General features: G+C 32.6%; 4 protein-coding genes, 1 long non-coding RNA gene and 1 pseudogene across 5 annotated transcripts; 2 read left to right on the top strand and 4 right to left on the bottom strand.

Annotated features, from left to right (window-relative positions):
• On the bottom strand, positions 619–1,518 carry LOC104745950 (mediator of RNA polymerase II transcription subunit 31-like). Its single transcript, XM_019237071.1, has 3 exons — positions 1,235–1,518; positions 984–1,081; positions 619–869 (listed from the first exon to the last, which is right to left on the bottom strand). Exons 1-3 carry the CDS (start codon positions 1,267–1,269, stop codon positions 769–771), a joined length of 234 nt encoding a protein of 77 aa, XP_019092616.1. The 5' UTR covers positions 1,270–1,518; the 3' UTR covers positions 619–768.
• LOC109129251 lies at positions 1,552–2,206 on the bottom strand. The gene is made up of 3 exons (XR_002035481.1): positions 2,041–2,206; positions 1,742–1,930; positions 1,552–1,651 (listed from the first exon to the last, which is right to left on the bottom strand). It is a non-coding gene; the product is annotated as an uncharacterized LOC109129251 (long non-coding RNA).
• LOC104745951 lies at positions 2,312–4,092 on the bottom strand. The gene is made up of 5 exons (XM_019237065.1): positions 3,920–4,092; positions 3,619–3,781; positions 3,417–3,529; positions 3,242–3,307; positions 2,312–3,128 (listed from the first exon to the last, which is right to left on the bottom strand). The coding sequence occupies exons 1-5, from the start codon at positions 4,001–4,003 to the stop codon at positions 2,958–2,960; spliced, it is 597 nt and encodes a 198-aa protein (XP_019092610.1). The 5' UTR covers positions 4,004–4,092; the 3' UTR covers positions 2,312–2,957.
• Positions 6,498–7,851, top strand: LOC104748230 (annotated as a pseudogene).
• LOC104748229 (putative F-box protein At3g51171) lies at positions 8,172–9,311 on the bottom strand. Its single transcript, XM_010469905.1, has one exon. It carries the CDS (start codon positions 9,309–9,311, stop codon positions 8,172–8,174), a length of 1,140 nt encoding a protein of 379 aa, XP_010468207.1.
• LOC104745949 (putative F-box protein At3g16210) lies at positions 16,109–17,235 on the top strand. Its single transcript, XM_010467332.2, has one exon. The coding sequence runs from the start codon at positions 16,113–16,115 to the stop codon at positions 17,202–17,204; it is 1,092 nt and encodes a 363-aa protein (XP_010465634.1). The 5' UTR covers positions 16,109–16,112; the 3' UTR covers positions 17,205–17,235.

Here is an 18,299-nt window from a genome sequence, read left to right as displayed (position 1 = left end):
CATGTAGCTGCAAAATACGGAACAAGCATGTAGGAGAAGTAAAGAGAATTAATGTTTTTTTTTCAATGGATCACTTTCTTTGTCCTAGTAAAACCAATAGGAGAGTTTGCAGCATTACCTTCAAGCGTGACTTTGCGTCTTTACCAACAAATCCAGCATTTACAAATGCATCAATTATAACATCTGAACTAGAGAGTCAAAGCACTACAACAAATATGTATATTGTTAGCACGAGAGAAACGCTATAATATGTAATTCATAGCTCTTTTACAAATGCTATGTTAGGCCACTGTTATTGTAGGTACCTCACATATGATAGCGCAAAATTCGTATGCTATGGTATAATACTATGTAATCTTGTTTTTCAAAATTTTAAAGATAATGTTGTAAGACATTTTACACGCTATGTTAGGAGTTTTTACCGTAATTATATCATAGCACTAATCGAATGCTATAATATATTGTATTGGATCACAAAATTCATGCTGTTTTATTTGTTATTATAATTTTTTTTTCAAAATTTATTTAAATATATTTATATTTTTACATTTCATAAAATAATCAACATACATAACAAAAATTACATTAACCAAAATAAGTCTTACATGTCACCAAGTCTTAAATAAAATAAAACTAACACTAAAAAGAATTGAAACACTATTTGACATGTACATGTAACCCATCCAAGCCTTTCTTACTTGTAGCAAAGGCTCTCTTTTAGCTGCTCACTTAGCGTTTCTTGAAACAGTCCAATGAACAGCTACTAGTTCACTTTATGAACTTGATGTACTCTGGTCGCTGCCAATATTGATGATAGTTCAAGTATTCAATAAATGCTTCATCTTCAAAATACCGATTCTGTGCCAGGTCTACAAAACAGCAGAACCCAAAGGATAAGGGCAAACACTTAAAAAAGCACAAAGACTAAACCCTAGAACGAATCCTCATAAACTATAGAAGGGAAAAGAAGAAGAGAAACTAACAGTGGATGTAAGTAGGATTGGCAAGACATTGAATGAATTCAAGTTCCAGTAAGAACCGTTGCCTTCCACCGTCGGGATCCTTGTAAGTTTTCTTTGGCCTGTAGATATGCGAATTAAATAACTAAAGAGTAGATTGAAACATATGAAAGAGTACATATGAAACATATCAAATGAAGCATGAGCAACTCCTACTAAGTAGGTCAAGCAATGACTCAGATAAGAAGAAGAATGAAAAAAATGTTACCACTTACAGGTTGTTCCGAGAGAGAGCAAGAGTTGATGTCATGGACAGAGCAAGGTCCTCCGATCCACACTTGCACTGCCTTGCACCATATCTCTAATTCGTCAAAGATTCAGAGAGTTAGAAGACAAGAGGTGTCATATAAATGTAATGAAATATTCTAACATGTGGTTTTCTGAAAAAAATAACTTTTCAATCTCCTTTACAACAACTTGGGCTCTGAAAAAAAAAACCAAGTTCATATTAGAGAGTGAGCAACAAAATACACATAAAAGATCATTGTTACAACAAGAACGTACACATGAAGAAGAAATGCAGCCAAGTAAAGCTACCCTCCATAGTCCAAATGTGAAGATCAATGCAAACAGACCAGACCAGCTTTCCGGCTAGAACACATAGTGACTCTATATCTACTGCACGACTTTCTCTGCAACCACCAAAACTTATCGGAATCCTACAGAAGCAATATCCTCCGTGTTTTAAGAAGACACAATACAACTCGAAACCACAAGTTTACCTTGAATGACTCTTTCAACTTCCTTAGATTACTACTTACTCCAGAATTAGCATCACCATTTGTGTTTGTAATTGCTCAGCATCAGCAGCAGCATTGGCAATTTCATTAGCTTGAATAGAATGCTCAATTTCTTTCTCCAGAGTAGCAAATCTCTCGATAATCACAGGCGTGTTTACAAATCTCACAAATCTACAAATTCAAAGAAACGTAATCAGCAACAATTTGACATAATTAGAATCTGAATTTAGAAATTGTCAACAAAAAAATTGAAGAATCGGGATTCAGGGAATTGAAATTACCGATCAAAAGTGGATTTGGTAATCCAAGGAGAGTGAGAAGAAGGAGGATGAAGAAAGATGGAGTAACCGCCTCTAGAGATCTGATCTCTAGCGAATTTGAGATGAGAGACGAAAGGTTCAAAGATTCAAGAGCTTCTCCTTCTTACTCCCACAGAAGAGCACCAAATCGAATCTTTAAAAACACAATCAAACCAAAAATTCAAAACACAATTCAACCAACAAAAGAAAATCAAACAAAGAAAATTGAATCAGAAGTGAGAGAGACCTGGTGTAAGTAGGAGTGAGTTGATACATAATCGAGTATAGCTCGAGAAGCCATGGTAATGGCTGGCTACGGAGAGAGAAAAGGAGAAATGAGGACGATGAGCATAAACCCTAAATCGGAATCAAGCTCCTCATTGAGAGAGCCAACAAGGTGAGAGAGAGACAAGGAAGATGAGGCATAAACCCTAAATCAACCAAAATTTCGATTTAGGGTTTGGGTGAGCTGGGTCGACGGAATGGGAGATGGATGAGAAGGATAAGATGAAAGAGGGTGGGAGAGACGGTTCAGCAATAGTGGCGGAGTAGATCTGCGAGGATGATGGATGGAGGAGAAGATGGTTTCCTCAGGAACTGTTTTTTTTTTTGTCCAAACCTTTTTTTTTTTTTTTTCTCCAAACCAATGTAAAAGAAAGGAAAAGTTATGGCGCTTAAGTGAATATTTTCTAAGTTATAGCGCTTAAGTCAATATTTTCGAGCAAATGTTGGCGGAATATGTGATTTTAGGTTCCCCCCAATGATTTTGTTTCTTTGCATTATTTTAGTGCTATTATAGAGTAATCGAAAAAATAGTTACTCTTTCATAGCAGTTGTGAAAAATGAGCTATAGTCATGTGCTATCAATGTGAATATTTGTTGTAGTGAAGAGTTCAAAATTAAAGCTCTTGCATAGAAATTTTGAAGTCATGTGTTTGGTCAAGTAAAAATAAGCTCTTAGAGATATTAATTAGGATACGACAAGCGCTTAGCAGGCGACCCTCATGCCCAACTTCTTCAACAGGAGCATAGAGAACGCGGGTTTTGTCTAAAGATCCATTCATACATTCCTTAACAAGAAAAACAAAAAAAAAGATAAACACATAGCAGACCATTTGGGATTGAGTCAAAGACTATGTTTCAAAGCCACTAAAATGTAGTAATGCAATATGTGTCATCTTACCAATCCCCTGAGTCTAGTGAAGACAGGTCGGTTCTTCAAAGCCTGCCTCACATTAGGAGAAATACTCTGATTTTCAGAAGAAAAAAAAAAAAGACAACACCTCAATCATCAAAGCAATCGTAGAAGATAAAGAAGCATACTATATCTCTTAATACAGAGGAAATTAATAATATACCTTAAGAATATTCTGAGCTTTGACCACAGATTCATTGTTCTCTAACTTTAACATTACCACAGTCAAATGGAAAGTTTTGGGCGAAACAAAAATCGATTTTTCGATTCCCATCTCTGTCCAATATTAAAAGGGCATGTCATTAAAACAAGTTCTATACACTAGAAACTCATTAATTCATTATTTCCTCTGTTTTTGGACTTACGAGCTAAAGTATTTTGAAACTTGAGTGGAAGAATCTTAGTATCATTGTTGTTACCCAATATAGAATTCTGAAAAGCCTCAAGTTTTTTCTTCAACTCAGGATATGTAGCTAACGGAAGTGACACAAAGTGTGTAAACACTTCTCTCTCACGACCCTGTCCAATCTACCAAGCATTTGAGAATTCAAGTATTTATATATAGTAAGTAAAAGAATCTATCGTACGTATAGCAACATATGTTAAAAGGTCAAAGGTTGAGATGTTTTTTTTTTCCACGCTACAACCAAAAGATCATCAACAAACCTGTTTCTGATTGCCTTTGAAAGCCAGAGGAGCTGTGAGATGAGAAGTGGAAGATCCCTCACGATTCTGAAATAAATTCCCCATAGCCGTGACACGTACTTGAACGTCACTGTTTCCAAATGAAACCCAACTACCGTAGAACAGAGAGCCTTTACCTCTTTGCCGCCGGTTGAGACTTTTTTGTTTTGACTTTTTTGTTTACGGACGTGTGGTCAATATAAACAAGAAAAATACTTGTATTCATCTCCTCTCGTTTCAAGCAATCAGAATATTTCATCTAATATTTCATTTAAAAAAATAAATCTAAATTAAATTGAAAAGTAAAACAAATCAGTTAAACAACTTTTAATTAAGAAAATAGTTGAATATTAATTTAGTTTAAATTTAACAACTAAACAAGTTTATATATCGGTTTGAATTTATAAATGAGAATTATAATTTCGATTTTACAATTAGAACGAAATTATATATCAGTTTAAGTTTACAAATAAAGTGATTAAGATTTAGATTTTACAATAAAAACGAAATTATATGTTGGTTTATGTTTACAAATAAGGTGGTTATGATTTAGATTTTACAATTAAAACGAAATTATATGTCGGTTTGTGTTTACAAATGAGGTGGTTAGGGTATAGATTTTACAATTTAAACAAAATAGTATGTCGGTTTGGATTTACAAATGAGGTGGTTAAAGTTTAGATTTTATAATTAGAACAAAATTTGATATCGGTTTAGGTTTACAAATGAGGTGGTTGGGTTTAAATTTTACAATTACAACGGAATTATATATCAGTTTGGTTTATAAAAGAACAGTTTGAGTTTTTTATTTTACAATAATGTATACAAATTTTGTTTTTTTATTTTATAAAGAGGTGAATAAAGAGATTCACAATATTATCCTATAAACAATATTCTTGGTAACTGTATGGAGATTTCTTTTATATAGTTTAATTCATTTTTGAAAGAATTTATTAAGTTTCTTAGAAAAAAATGAAAACCCTAATTTTTATCAGCTTATAAAAACCCTACCACCACAGCAGACAAAATAGGTTTAATTCTTGTATGATTTTAGACAACAACAAAAATAGTAATCTGAGAGTTTGTAGCATTGGTATTATGTTGACTTTTATGTCTTATGACACTCAAAGTGATGACACATATTGAGAAAATTGTTTAATGGACTTTTATATCTTTTAATAGCCAAAAAAAAAAATTAAATATGTCCAAAATTCCATAATGGAAAAGAATAGGGCTGGGCAAAATAACCGGTAACCAAATAACTGACCGAATCGAACCGAAAAAATTAAACCGAAACCGAACCGAAGTTCCTCAAATAACCGAATGGTTAGTAAAATCCTATATCCAAACTAACCGAAACCAAACCGACAATTAAATGGTTAACCAAAATATTCAAAAACCTAGAATATACTCAAAATATTATGCAAAACTATAAAATATTAATTATTTCTACATTCAAAACAACGAAATATTTTACATAATCAATATATTTAAATATTTTTATTATTGATTTACCAAGTTAAATGCTATTTTGTAAAATCGGATCAATATTTTTCCCTTTTTTATATTTTTGTAATGTATTTTTGGTTAATTTTGGTTATATCTGGTTATCTTTGGTTTCTTTTGGTTATGTTAAGTTTATTTGGTTAATTTCAATATAATTTATATTAGTTATGGTTATTTCTTCAATTAACCGAACTAAAATCGAACCGAACCAAAATTTCTAAAATATCCAAAATAGTTATTATATTACTATAACCAAATTAACCGAAACTAAACACAACCGAACCAAACCCGAACGGTTAACCGAATACCCAGGCCTAGAGAAGATAATCTCCACTGGTAACCAAAAAAAAAGTTTGGAACCACTTAATCTGTGTCGGTTCATTTAATATGGTTTTGTAAAAAGGAAATGGGTATTACAAAGATCTGAAAAGTGCATGTAATTATCAGAAAATTTTGTAAACGGCAATAATAAATCTCCAACAAAGGAAAAAAGGAAATTTCCTAAGATAGCTAGTAATGAAATATGTTAAAAAAATAGGTTTAATTCTGTTTTCATTTCAGACAACAACAAAAATAGTAATGAGTTTGTAGCATTGTTTTTATTATGTTGAGTCTTATGTCTTGTGACACTCAAAGTGATGACATATATTGAGAAAATTGTTTAATCGATTTTTATATCTTTCAATAATAACCAAAACAAAAATAAATAAAGATGTCCAAAATTCCATGACGGAAAAGAAACTCTCTAAATGTAACTAACCCAAACAAAAAAAAAGTTTCAAACCTCCCTATTTGTTTTTGTAAAAGAGAAATTGGTATTTATGTAATTATGAAAAAAATTCAAACAGTAATATAAAAGAAAATAATAAATCAACAAAACTGAAAAAGGAAATTTAAAGGAAATAATAAATCAACAAAATTGACAAAAGAAAATTTTCCTTTTTCTAAAATCCATATTCCAAAATAACAATTTCAAGAAAAAAAAACCTATATGTATTGGTATTTCAATGACTTATTTATTTACTTTTTCTCTCAGCTAGTACCAACAAAAAAACACATATGAGTTCGATCAAAAATTGCCCTGAGATTTAGAGTTGGAATCGTAACGAAGAGATGAGTTCGATCAAAGATTGTCTGAGAAACTACCGTTTTATCGCCTTTGATATTGAGTTTCCAGGTAGTTTAAGGGATACACCACAACACGCTTCGGACGATCAACGATATATCGATATGAGCTTCAGTGTAAACAGAACGAAACTGATCCATTTAGGTCTAACTCTGTTCGACAGCAACGGAAGAGTCGGTGGAACTTGGGAGATCAACTTCTGGGATTTCGGAGATGCTGAAGACGCGAGAAACGACAAGTCCATCGATTTCCTAAAACACAACGGTCTAGATCTGAAGAAGATTAGAGCCCAAAGAATTGAAATCGAGGGTTTTTTCAGCGATCTCTCTTGGATTCTGAAGAGTACGAGGAACATCACTTGGGTGACGTTTCATGGGTCGTATGATATCACGTAGATGTTGAAGTGTTTCACCAGAGGAAAATCTATACCCGTGACTCCTGTGAGGTTTGCGAAAGCCGTAGCTAGAACCCTCGGCTCTGTTTTTGATCTGAAAGCTATGGCGGATAGATACGAAGGGCTTGGTTTCCGTCTAGGGCTAGAGCATCTAGCAGATGCGTTGGGACTTGACCGTGTTGGTACTGCTCACCATGCCGGTTCAGATAGCGAATTAACCGCTAGGGTTTTCATTAAGATGACTAAGATCTTCAACGATGTGCAAGAGGCTGAAGGGTTTTTTTATGGACTCGGCTATAGAAGCACAAACAACAACAGATCTACTGTTAAATTTGGGCTTATCTTGGGCTTCTAACTAAAAACCAATTGGCAATTAGTAGATTGACCCTAACCCTTTATATATTAATGATCGTCTCTTTAAACTTCAGATGTGGGACTTGGTTTGTATCCCAACAATCTCCCCTTCAAACCAAAGACCACATATGAGATCTTGACACGCCTCCACGAGATGATAACTCCATCTCGAACCGATCCCACTTGGACTGATAATAAACCCCTTCTTGGGCCCCCATTACTCAGGTTAACAAGAGGCATGTCTGTATCCACTTTTCTAAGTCCACCAGAATTTTAACCTTGGATTCTGATACCATGTTAAATTTGGGCTTATCTTGGATTAACTAAAAACCAATTGGCAATTAGTAGATTGACCCTAACCCTTTATATATTAATAATAGTCTCTTTAAACTTCAGATGTGGGACTTAGTTTGTATCCCAACATGGCAACATCCACCTTACGATGATGACCAGATGCTACGGCCCACCGCCTCCTCCACCGCAGTTTCCGCTACTAAATCTGATCTTTGTTCCTGGGTTTCCTCCTTTCGGTGATTTTGGCTATGGGCCTAGCTTATGTATGTATTAAATCTCAAGGAAAGAACTGCTTAATTAGTCTTTACCTTAACTTTGATGTGTTTAGTGTTAGTGTTAGTCGACAACACATCTTTTCCTGTTAATTAGTGTCTCAGTTAATGTATCTGTTTGTATCCGATTTAGATGAAAAGATGACAACCACTCTGTTACCACAAGTACTATGCTACAGAAGTCAGAAATAGTACACGTGCATGTTGATAGACAAACGTCGAAAAGAATTTTCTTAGAATATATATTAAACACTTAAACAAGGTTTTTAATAAGAAGATGAACAAGATTCAACAAAATGTGATAAAATCAGTCGATCCAAACTCTAAAGGAATGGGAATAAAATTGGGAGCATAAACACAGTGACAACAACGGTTAAACCCCAAATCAATTTGAAACTTTTTGAACAAATCTGCCCTGAAGATATAGATGCAAAGCCATCCGGTTTCATTGTCACCACAACACATGATTAGGGTGGTCTTGTCATAGAGGAAGTAATTAACGCCAAAATCCTTATTAGATAAGTCTGGGAAATTAGTTGGTGGCAAAGTCAACAAGTTAATCCAAACAACTTTCTCGTCTTCACTGTTGTTACTAGCATCAATCTTTTTCTTTGTAACCCAAATCTCAACATTTCTTGTCTTATTACATCTCTTTAACAAGGATAACCTATTTTCATTGAAAGCTTGGAGGACAAGATGATTGATATTGAATGTATCAAAAATCTGACACGGAGCGAGACACAAGGGTTTCAATATTTCCCTCGAGAAATCAAAGCATCCGATAAAAATGTCACCAGTACCGTCGAGCGTAAAACGTAGCCAATAGAGATTTCCGTTCAAGGGCACACCATATCGTTTCACGTGGGTTAAGGGCCGGTCCTCGTCAGGTGTATCAATAAACTTGAATGTATGAGACGCACAATCGTAGATCACAGCTCTCTCGTGGTGGGGACACAGAATATACCCCAAGATCTTGTAAACCTTTTCGGGTCTAGTATTATCGTATCCTACGCCACAAGGCCAGAAACCTTTATCCTTGTGTTCGACCCATTTAACCTGTCTCAACCACGGATTCCAAATCGCTGTCCCTTTCGGAAAAATCCCACTATTACAAAACAAGAACCCATCGCAAGAACTGATGGTGAAGTCATTAAAATTCAATTCCCGGTAAGGAATACCAGATGAGGATAGCTCATGCAACTTAATCGTTGAGTCAGCTCCATCGAGACCGATGATTTCTATGGAATAAATGTTGGAATTTGACAGGAAGATGAAATGAGGACGGGCGCGAGCGAAGTGGTTCTTGATGAAACTCTTTTCAGACAAAAGCACATTCCATCGTTTGCAAACTGATATTAACTGAAGAAGAGATTGAGGTGGAAGTCGAGACAATATCTCTTCCTCCAACTCCCGTGGAAGAAGCGCCATTTTAAGGTTTTTGAATTCTTTTTTTTAGGGGAAGTCAACGAGAACTTCTTTCGTTGATGTTTAGCTTCTTAAATTATTATTTTTTTTTTTTTTGGTAGTGGAAGGGGTGACAAGGTCAGCTTCTCAAATTATCTTAATATTAGGAGAAGAGTTTCTTAGCTAAAAATGTAAAAGATTTAAAATATATAAGAAAGATAAACTATGTTATATTTTTTTATAAGTGACACCACTTTGTCTTATCATGACTATAATGGATTAAGGATTGTAATTAATTTTAAGATCATACTAAAAAAAGCAAATAAAGAATTAAATATAAAGGAGTTATAAAGATTATTGACATCCATTGTTATTGGAAACATATATATTAGATATTGGATCACTTATGTGTCAAGAACCTTTCTCGCTTATGTGTCACGATTTGAATGGTTTAATTTTTTTTTAAAAAATAACTAATTAAATTAGATAATATTATTGTATTAAATATTAATAAAATAAATCTGAGATCCCAATTTTAAAGGATGACCGATGGGCTAATATATCATATGACACACTCGCTAATAGCACCACATTATTCAGAACTTGTGTTTCAAATACTATTCTATCTTGTTATCAGACACTCGTTTCTTAAGCTTTAATAGGTGGATGATAGAGCCTAAAAAATAGTTTATCTATAACAACAATGGCTTTGTGATTGGTTGTAGGCCGGTGGAATTATACGAATCTGACGAATTACACCTAGTCACCAAAGCAATCCTAGAAGATAAAAGAAGCATACTATATCTCTTAATACATAGGAAATTCATTATATACCTTAAGAATTTTTTGAGCTTTGACCACAGATTCATTGTTCTCTAACTTTAACATAACCACTGTCAAATGGAAAGTTTTGGGCGAAACAAAAATCGATTTTTCGATTCCCAACTCTGTCCAATATTAAAAAAGTGCATGTCATAGAAACAAGTTCTATACACTAGAAACTCATTATTTCCTCTGTTTTTGGACTTACGAGCTAAAGTATTTTGAAACTTGAGTGGAAGAATCTTAGTATCATTGTTGTTACCCAATATAGAATTCTGGAAAGCCTCAAGTTTTTCCTTCAACTCAGTATATGTAGCTAACGGAAGTGACACAAAGTGTTTAAACACTTCTCTCTCACGACCCTGTCCAATCTACCAAGCATTTGAGAATTCAAGTATTTATATATAGTAAGTAAAAGAATCTATCGTACGTATAGCAACATATGTTATAAGGTGAAAGATTGATATGTTTTTCCTCCACGCTACAACCAAAAGATCAACAGCAAACCTGTTTCTGCTTGCCTTTGAAAACCAGAGGAGCTGTGAACACGATTCTAAAGTAAATTCCCCATAGCCTTGATCACGTACTTGAACGTCACGGTCACACACGATACGACTGTTTCCAAATCAAACCCAGATACCATAGAACAGAGAGACTTTACCTCTTTGCCGCCGTTTGAGACTTCTTTTTGTTTTACGTGTGGTCAATAATAATCCCTACAAAGCCAAAATTAGGGCATGATTAGTGGTGGTTACTCATGTTGATGCTCTTATTAAACAAATAATTAAAAGAAGAGAGAAGAAAAAAGAGTAAGAAGCGTTACTTGGTGGAGCAATGCAAGCATCGGTACTTATGTGAAATTAGACACGTGTCATTTTCTTATTGGTATTAATATTAAAAAATAAATCAAAAAGAAAAAGTGTGTAATAAAATGATTTGTTTTAGTTGTTGTGAGAAACGATTCATCGTTCTCTGATAAAGATGGTTTTATTTTTAAAAAAATCCCCAATCGAGATTTCTTTTTTTTTTAAATATATTTTTAACTCATTTTTTGAAATATTTATTAAATTTCTTAGAAAAAAATGAACACCCTAATTTTTTATGAGCTGCATCATTACCGGAAAAATCGTATTCACCCTTACTCAAAATTAAAAAATAATAATATTTTAATATATGACTAATAAGAAAAAGATAAGTATTAAAAAGAACTGAATAACCTTTCTTTAGCAAGTAACTTAAGTAACGGGTTCTTCTCTGATACTCTCTCATTCTTGTATTTTTTAATTAATTTTTATTAAAAGAAATTGGAAAGAGTAACGACCACTCTAAAAACCCTACCACCGCTTCATTGTTCTTTAGGTGCGTTGGTACGTATAGTAGGCTTATGATGATGGATTTACAATAAGGGTTACTTTTTCTGCATTATTGTTTTTGGCCTTTTTCATGTGTTCATACCCCTTCCACCTCGTCACCTAAAGAAAAAAAAATGAAGTAGTTTTGTAACAAAATTAGGTTTCAAGAAAAAGTTAATAGTTGACCACCTTTTAAAAAAAAGTTGTATGTCACATAAATCCTCCTAAGACCTTGACAGGTGGTCCGCCGCAAACTATATGCACAACTTTTGGCACTTTGTTGCGTTTCTTTTGAGAAAGATGTGAGTATTGTTTGTGGGGGATCCTTGTCAAGGTGTTAGCGGTTTTAACCGATACAGTTATACTAACTAGAATCCCGTTTAAAACTAGTAAATTATTTATTTCATTGCATACTATTAAGCATCATGAACATATGAAAATTTTATGCCTATATAGTTGGGCACTCTCGTCTTTCAACCCCACTATACTATTGATAGTTGTGGCCTTGTGGGGCACTGTGTACTTACAGTTCCTTGTTGACTTTTTCCTTTATGCGGCTTGACGTTCTGGTTCTCGATGTACACTCGTTTTAAACGGTGGAGACGTATCGCAGACACAGATTTGTTATGACCACACCAAGCTCTTCAACTGAATGACAACGATTATGAGAGGGGTTGCAAGATTCCAAAGAAACTAGTGCATGAATTAAGGAGAACTAATATAATAGTGCATGCATGTGGGTTGTAATATCCTAGTACTGTATATCATTTTTATTTGCTCACATCACATGGGTATCAAATGTAATATTATCCTTGTATCACACACATGTGTGTCAACTTTGGAGACTTGGAGGTTTAATAATTAAGAAAAGAAAGTACGATCCTCATCTCCAACTTCTTTTTTAATCATTACACCTCCCAAAGTGTCAATAGTTCTCTCTGATCGATGATCATTTATAATCTATCAATCACTTACAAAGTATTTAAATCCAAATAATGCGGTATGCAAAGGCGTCTTCCTCTCACATTTGATCACTTTCAAGGCTATTGACAGGGAAATCAGGAACAGCATCACAACTAGAAGGTCCATGAAGCATTTCAAGGACCTAATGATACGTTGGATCCGTTTATTTGTGTTGATTGACATTCAACGCTAGATTGTAATTCTTGGTTTTTTTTTTTCGTGTTTTTTTCGGCATGGTTACATTTATAGGTTAGGTTCTTTTGTAAAACCTCAGCTCTTCAACTTAAGTGATTTTCACATTCCATTTTTTTTTTTAAGTATTTAAAACCCCAAATAATAGCTAAAGGTCAAAGATTGTGGTTTTTATTCATATACTTTATCTATACATACAGCTATACTACAACAAAGAATCACGAGAATTAATTAACAAACCCGGTGGCCGGTTATGTTTGCGAGAGGAGTGGAACGCGATTCTGAAGTATATTTGCCATTTGCCTTAATTAACTCGTACTTAAAAAGTTGAACTCATCAGTTTTTCACGTGGTTCTCGTTGTTTTTTTTTTTTTAAATGGAGAGATATCACAGACACACACACACACACTTAACTCATAGCGTGATATTTTTGCCTCCGTTTGAGACTTCTAACGTTAGAGAGTTCTTTTCATTTAACATATAATTAGAGAAGCGTACTGATTTAGGTGCATGTACAGCAACATATTAAATATATTAGTCAGCGACACGTAGTTTAACGTACGTCTCAGCTTTCACTACATACGAATTACCCAAATCAAAACCAGCAACGGTAGATTTAAAGGCCTTTCTTTAAACATATGAAGAAGCTTAAATAATAAGCGGCCTTGGTCAATGACCTCCGCAAAACCTCTCTACTCGACTCGCATAATTTTAAAAAGGAAACAGATAAAGTAAAAAACAAAATCAAAGTATCCTTTATTCAGGTATTTTGAAAAGGAAACAAAAATCTTCCGCAAATTTCGGAAAACATATTTTCTTTCCCCTCTCTACGGATCTTCTTTTGATTTTTAGTTCATTTTCGCAGCTTATAAAAACCCTTCCGTCTCGTTTGGAGTCTCTTCATCTCTACTACTCTCTCCGCAGCCTAACATAACAAAAGTTATTGTCACTCCTCGAAGTTTCGTAACATAAATCATCCTGGCCCCTTGACATGGAGGTCCTCCACACACATATGCACAACTTTTTGTATGTTGTGTTCGTTGAGAAGTATTTGAATATTGTGTGTGGAGGGCTTCCAAGTCAAGGTATTTGGAGGATTCATGTATTAGTTTATACTTAGATGTTATAGTGATGTGTTATTTACCATTCTTCCAATTCACAAAGCTGCCACTAAAGTGTAATTAGCGTTCATTCTTAAACTGTTTGAAGCAAGGCTTTAAATTTGCACCCTGTGATTAGTATCCTATACGATAACCCATTAATCCATTATCATAGGTTGCAAACTGGTTAATTAACTTTACGACCTTCGTTCCGTGAGGACAGAGCATTCAGGTTTTGTCTAAAGAAGTTGCAAGAGACCTGTCACTTGTTAGTGATGATCCCACCAAAGCCACTCTCGACGCATAAAGCACACAGAAAAGTCTTAATTTGAGCAAACAATTATTAAAACTTTAAAGGCTTGTGAGAGAAACGGGTACGTATAATTTTTGATGAACGTAATGCCTAAACAAATGCTAAACCTGCACATCAAACGCTTTTGTCGTTATAAATACGTGTCAAAAATTGCATTAAAATATATTGGTAATAAACACATTTATGAACGCAATCATGAAAGATTTTTTTCATCATTAAAAAGTTCGTGATGACGGACCGATTAGCTGTAATTCTAACTACGTGATACCCGTGTAGCATGGAATGTAATGACATATGTTATAATTAATTTATGTATATTTTGAATATATAAAATATTTTGGTTTATGTAGTTTTTATAATTTTAAAATTTTTAAAAAGTGTTGAGTAGTATATTTGGTTTACGTATATGGTAAATGTTAAAACATATTTAGATAAATATATTGTTTAGATCGTTAATCCTTTGTACGGTAATAAATATACAATAATCGTTCTGTAATTTTTAAGCGATAGCGGTATGTTTAAAGGTGTTAAATCCAAATATCAGATTTTAATTTGGTTTTAGTTTGGATTATTGCACGTATATAAACTACACATAACTATTTTAGAATAACAAAGACATCTCTTTCCATCCCGTCTTGTCATGTCCCGTCATGTTTCATCTCGTCTCTACCTGTAAATTTTTTTATGTTCTATAACTGTTCTCTTTTAAATAATTAACTATTAGACTATTTTTATCGTCCAAAAATTTTGGGTAAGAACATAACTAAATTTTGTGCTTTTCTTACATTTTTTACATATAATTTATTTCTTTCTGCAATAGAAGATTTGTTCATAATAAATAAATTAAAAATCTACTTATTAATATTCATTTTTGCATAAGTATATAGTAGTACAATATAGTCAACCAATTGTAATTATTGAATTTAGAGTTTTAAATACTTATTTTAGGGTAATTATTATTTAGAAATACAAATATAAATTGAAATTTCTTTTCTTCTTTTTTTTAAATGATTTTTTATAATTTTTCTTAAACAACAAATGTAATCCATGAAATAGTTTATTTTCATAAATATATATTATTTTTTATTTATGATTACAAAATAGATTTACAAATAAGAATTCTTTTAAAGATAATTCTTGCATACCTTGTATTTTAGAGAGTATTTACAAATAAGTTGATTTTAGATATATTTTATATAACCATTAAAATAAATTTGAATTGATTTTTATTAATTTAACATATCTTATATATTAATTAACTTTATATTATTAAGGCTATAATGAATACTTTACTATTTTAAAATACCTTTTAAAGTAATTTATTTTTTATTTTATATTGTAATTAGTTAATTGTTTTCAAAATTAAACTGGAATTATTTATTTGTTCCTAATACTGTGAGAAAAAATATGCACAAATATTAATTATAATTTCTTTTTCATGTTTTTATTTGTTTTTCCGAAAATATTTATAAAAAACCAGAAATTTCAGTGGTTAAAAACTATTGTATTTATATTAAAATAGATATTTAGAAGTTAATATTTTATATGTCAAATCTCCTAAAAGTTATCTTGTTTTTTGTTTTGTTATAACTAAAATATGAATATTTCATGTGTAAGATTATCTCATAAGACTGTTTTAGATTTGCAGTTAATGAAATCTTGGCAACCAAGTAATTTTGTAAGATTCGAAAATAAAAATATATGGTTTAAATTAAAACCATTGAAAAAAATTAGACTTTATGATCCAAAACAAAGTCTGATCCAAAAGTTGGTCCATGAGTACATCTGTCTTAATAATATAGATTTGGTTAAATAAATAAAATGGTTGATTAGACTTCAAATACCTGTCAAAATAATAATATAGATTTGGTTAAATAAATAAAATGGTTGATAAGACTTCAAATACCTGTCAAATAATTGCATTAAAATATTTTAGTAATTAATAAATCAATTTGTGTAGAGTAGTCATCGTGAAAGATAAAGTTAATGATGACGGAACACGCGAATGAGTTGTACAAATGTTCTCTTCTATAAATTTAAATGCAAAATCCACCAAACATCTTCAAACCACACACAGAAAAAAATGTCGAAATATCTCACGGAAGATTTAGCCATTGAGATACTAGTGAGGCTATCGACGAAGGATCTTGCTCGATTCAAATGCGTCAGCAAGACATGGAGAGATCTCATCAACGACCGTGGGTTCTTAGAAAGGTACCAAAACATTTCTCCGGCCAAGTTTGTCTCGTTTTACGACAAGGATCTCTACATGCTTGACGTGGAAAGCAAGCGTCCAGCTATTACAAACCCTCTTAAACTCGATTTCCCTTTGGATCAGTCGATGATCGATGAATCCACATGTGTGCTTCATTGTGACGGGACGTTATGTGTTACCTTAAAGAATCACACTTTAATGGTTTGGAATCCATCTTCGAAGCAATTTAAGATCGTACCAAATCCCGGCATATGCAACGATTCGAACATTCTGGGTTTCGGTTATGACCCGGTTCACGACGATTACAAAGTCGTAACGTTTATCGACCGGCTTGATGCTTCCACGGCGCGTGTTTTCGAATTTAGAACCGGTACTTGGAGAGACAGCCTACGGATTCCTAAGCCTGATTGGCATTACAGAGACAGAGAAGGTACAACATTGGACCAATACCTCTATTGGATTGCGTATCGGTCTAATACTGACCGGTTTATCCTATGCTTTAATCTCTCAACCCATGAATACCAAAAAATCCCTCTCCCGGTTTACAACCAAGGCGTGACGTGTTCATGGTTAGGCGTTACAAGTCAAAAACTCTGTATCACAGAGTACGAAACGTGCAAGAAGGAGATTAAGGTTTCGGTTATGGATAAAACCGGATCATCATGGAACAAGATTATAAGCCTTTCAACCTCGAGTTTCATCTCTGTACTTGATCGTATCTACGATTATGATGTTGAATTCGTGTCTCTTACCAAAAAGAACGACCTCGTGGTAACGTTCACGGGATACAAGGATGTTGTCGATATGGAAACTGAAGAACGTATGAAGACGAAGGTGTTCTTGTACAACACCAGAAACGAGACATTTGAACAGGTCCAATTCTGTAACTCTCTACCCGGGTTACGATTTCTCCTTGAATGTGTGGAGACTCCTAAGATTACTAATCGCATATTTACTTGAAAGTAAAAAAATGACACTCCCAAAGTGTTACTCTCTCCTTATTGGTCCATTTAGCATTTAATTTTTTATAAATAATATATATTTTTAATTAAATAAAAATATAATAAAATACATTAATCTATACTTTAAATCTATATTTTAGTACTAAATTGTAACTAAAATTATATAAATTATAAATTAACTATTTTTCTATTCATTTCATTCAAACACAATATAAATTATAATTGTAACTCCTCTAAATAAATTATATTAGAAATGTAACTTTCATCTCTTGAAATCTTATAAATAATCATTCTCACATCATCATCCACCATATCTCAAATCTATACTAGTATTTTTGTAGCATTTTTTTGCTCAAAAAATACTTTTTGGAAACTTATAGAATTAAATGCAATTGCATTAAATTTTCATTTAATATTTTTTCAAAGATATGGTAATGAAATCGGGGATTTAAATCGTAAAATGATTCTAACAGAATTAATATGTAAAATGAATTGAAGACCATTGATTTCACATACCTTACAAATTCTAAATTCGGAATCAAAGTAGAAACAAATTAAATCATTTAATGAGGTATATCGGATCATAATTAAATCATTTCATATCCCAACAAATTATTAAGGAAAATATTATCAATGCTTTCAAAACCTACTATAAAGCTAAGAACACAAAATATTACCTATCATCAAAGTTTGAACTTGCTAACCAAGAAATCTATTAACTGCTAACATTTATCACATTTCTCTACATATCACTATAAATATCAAAGTCCTTTCATCTCATCTCACATCTTACCAAAGCAAAATCGCTTTGTTTTAACATTTCATCTCAATTTTTTAAAAAAACTTCTTATAATGATCATAGTTATCATTTGTTTTTTTTTTAAGATTTACAGTTAAAACCTCTCATATTTTCAAGATATCAATATATGAATTAAATTTATATAATTTGTAACTCATTTATTTGCTTTTTTTTTTTGACAACAGAGTACAAGATTGGCTCAAACAAGCCAATATGAAGGAACATATTTATTTGCTTTCTTTTTTATACAATTTATATGATTTATACAATTTGGAAGAAAAAACAAATTGGTTT

The sequence above is a fragment of the Camelina sativa genome, chromosome 15 (genome assembly GCF_000633955.1).
Source record: "Camelina sativa cultivar DH55 chromosome 15, Cs, whole genome shotgun sequence".
Classification (NCBI taxonomy): domain Eukaryota; kingdom Viridiplantae; phylum Streptophyta; class Magnoliopsida; order Brassicales; family Brassicaceae; genus Camelina; species Camelina sativa.
Note: the sequence above shows the minus strand (reverse complement) of the source record. Positions and strands in the feature narration are given on the sequence as shown.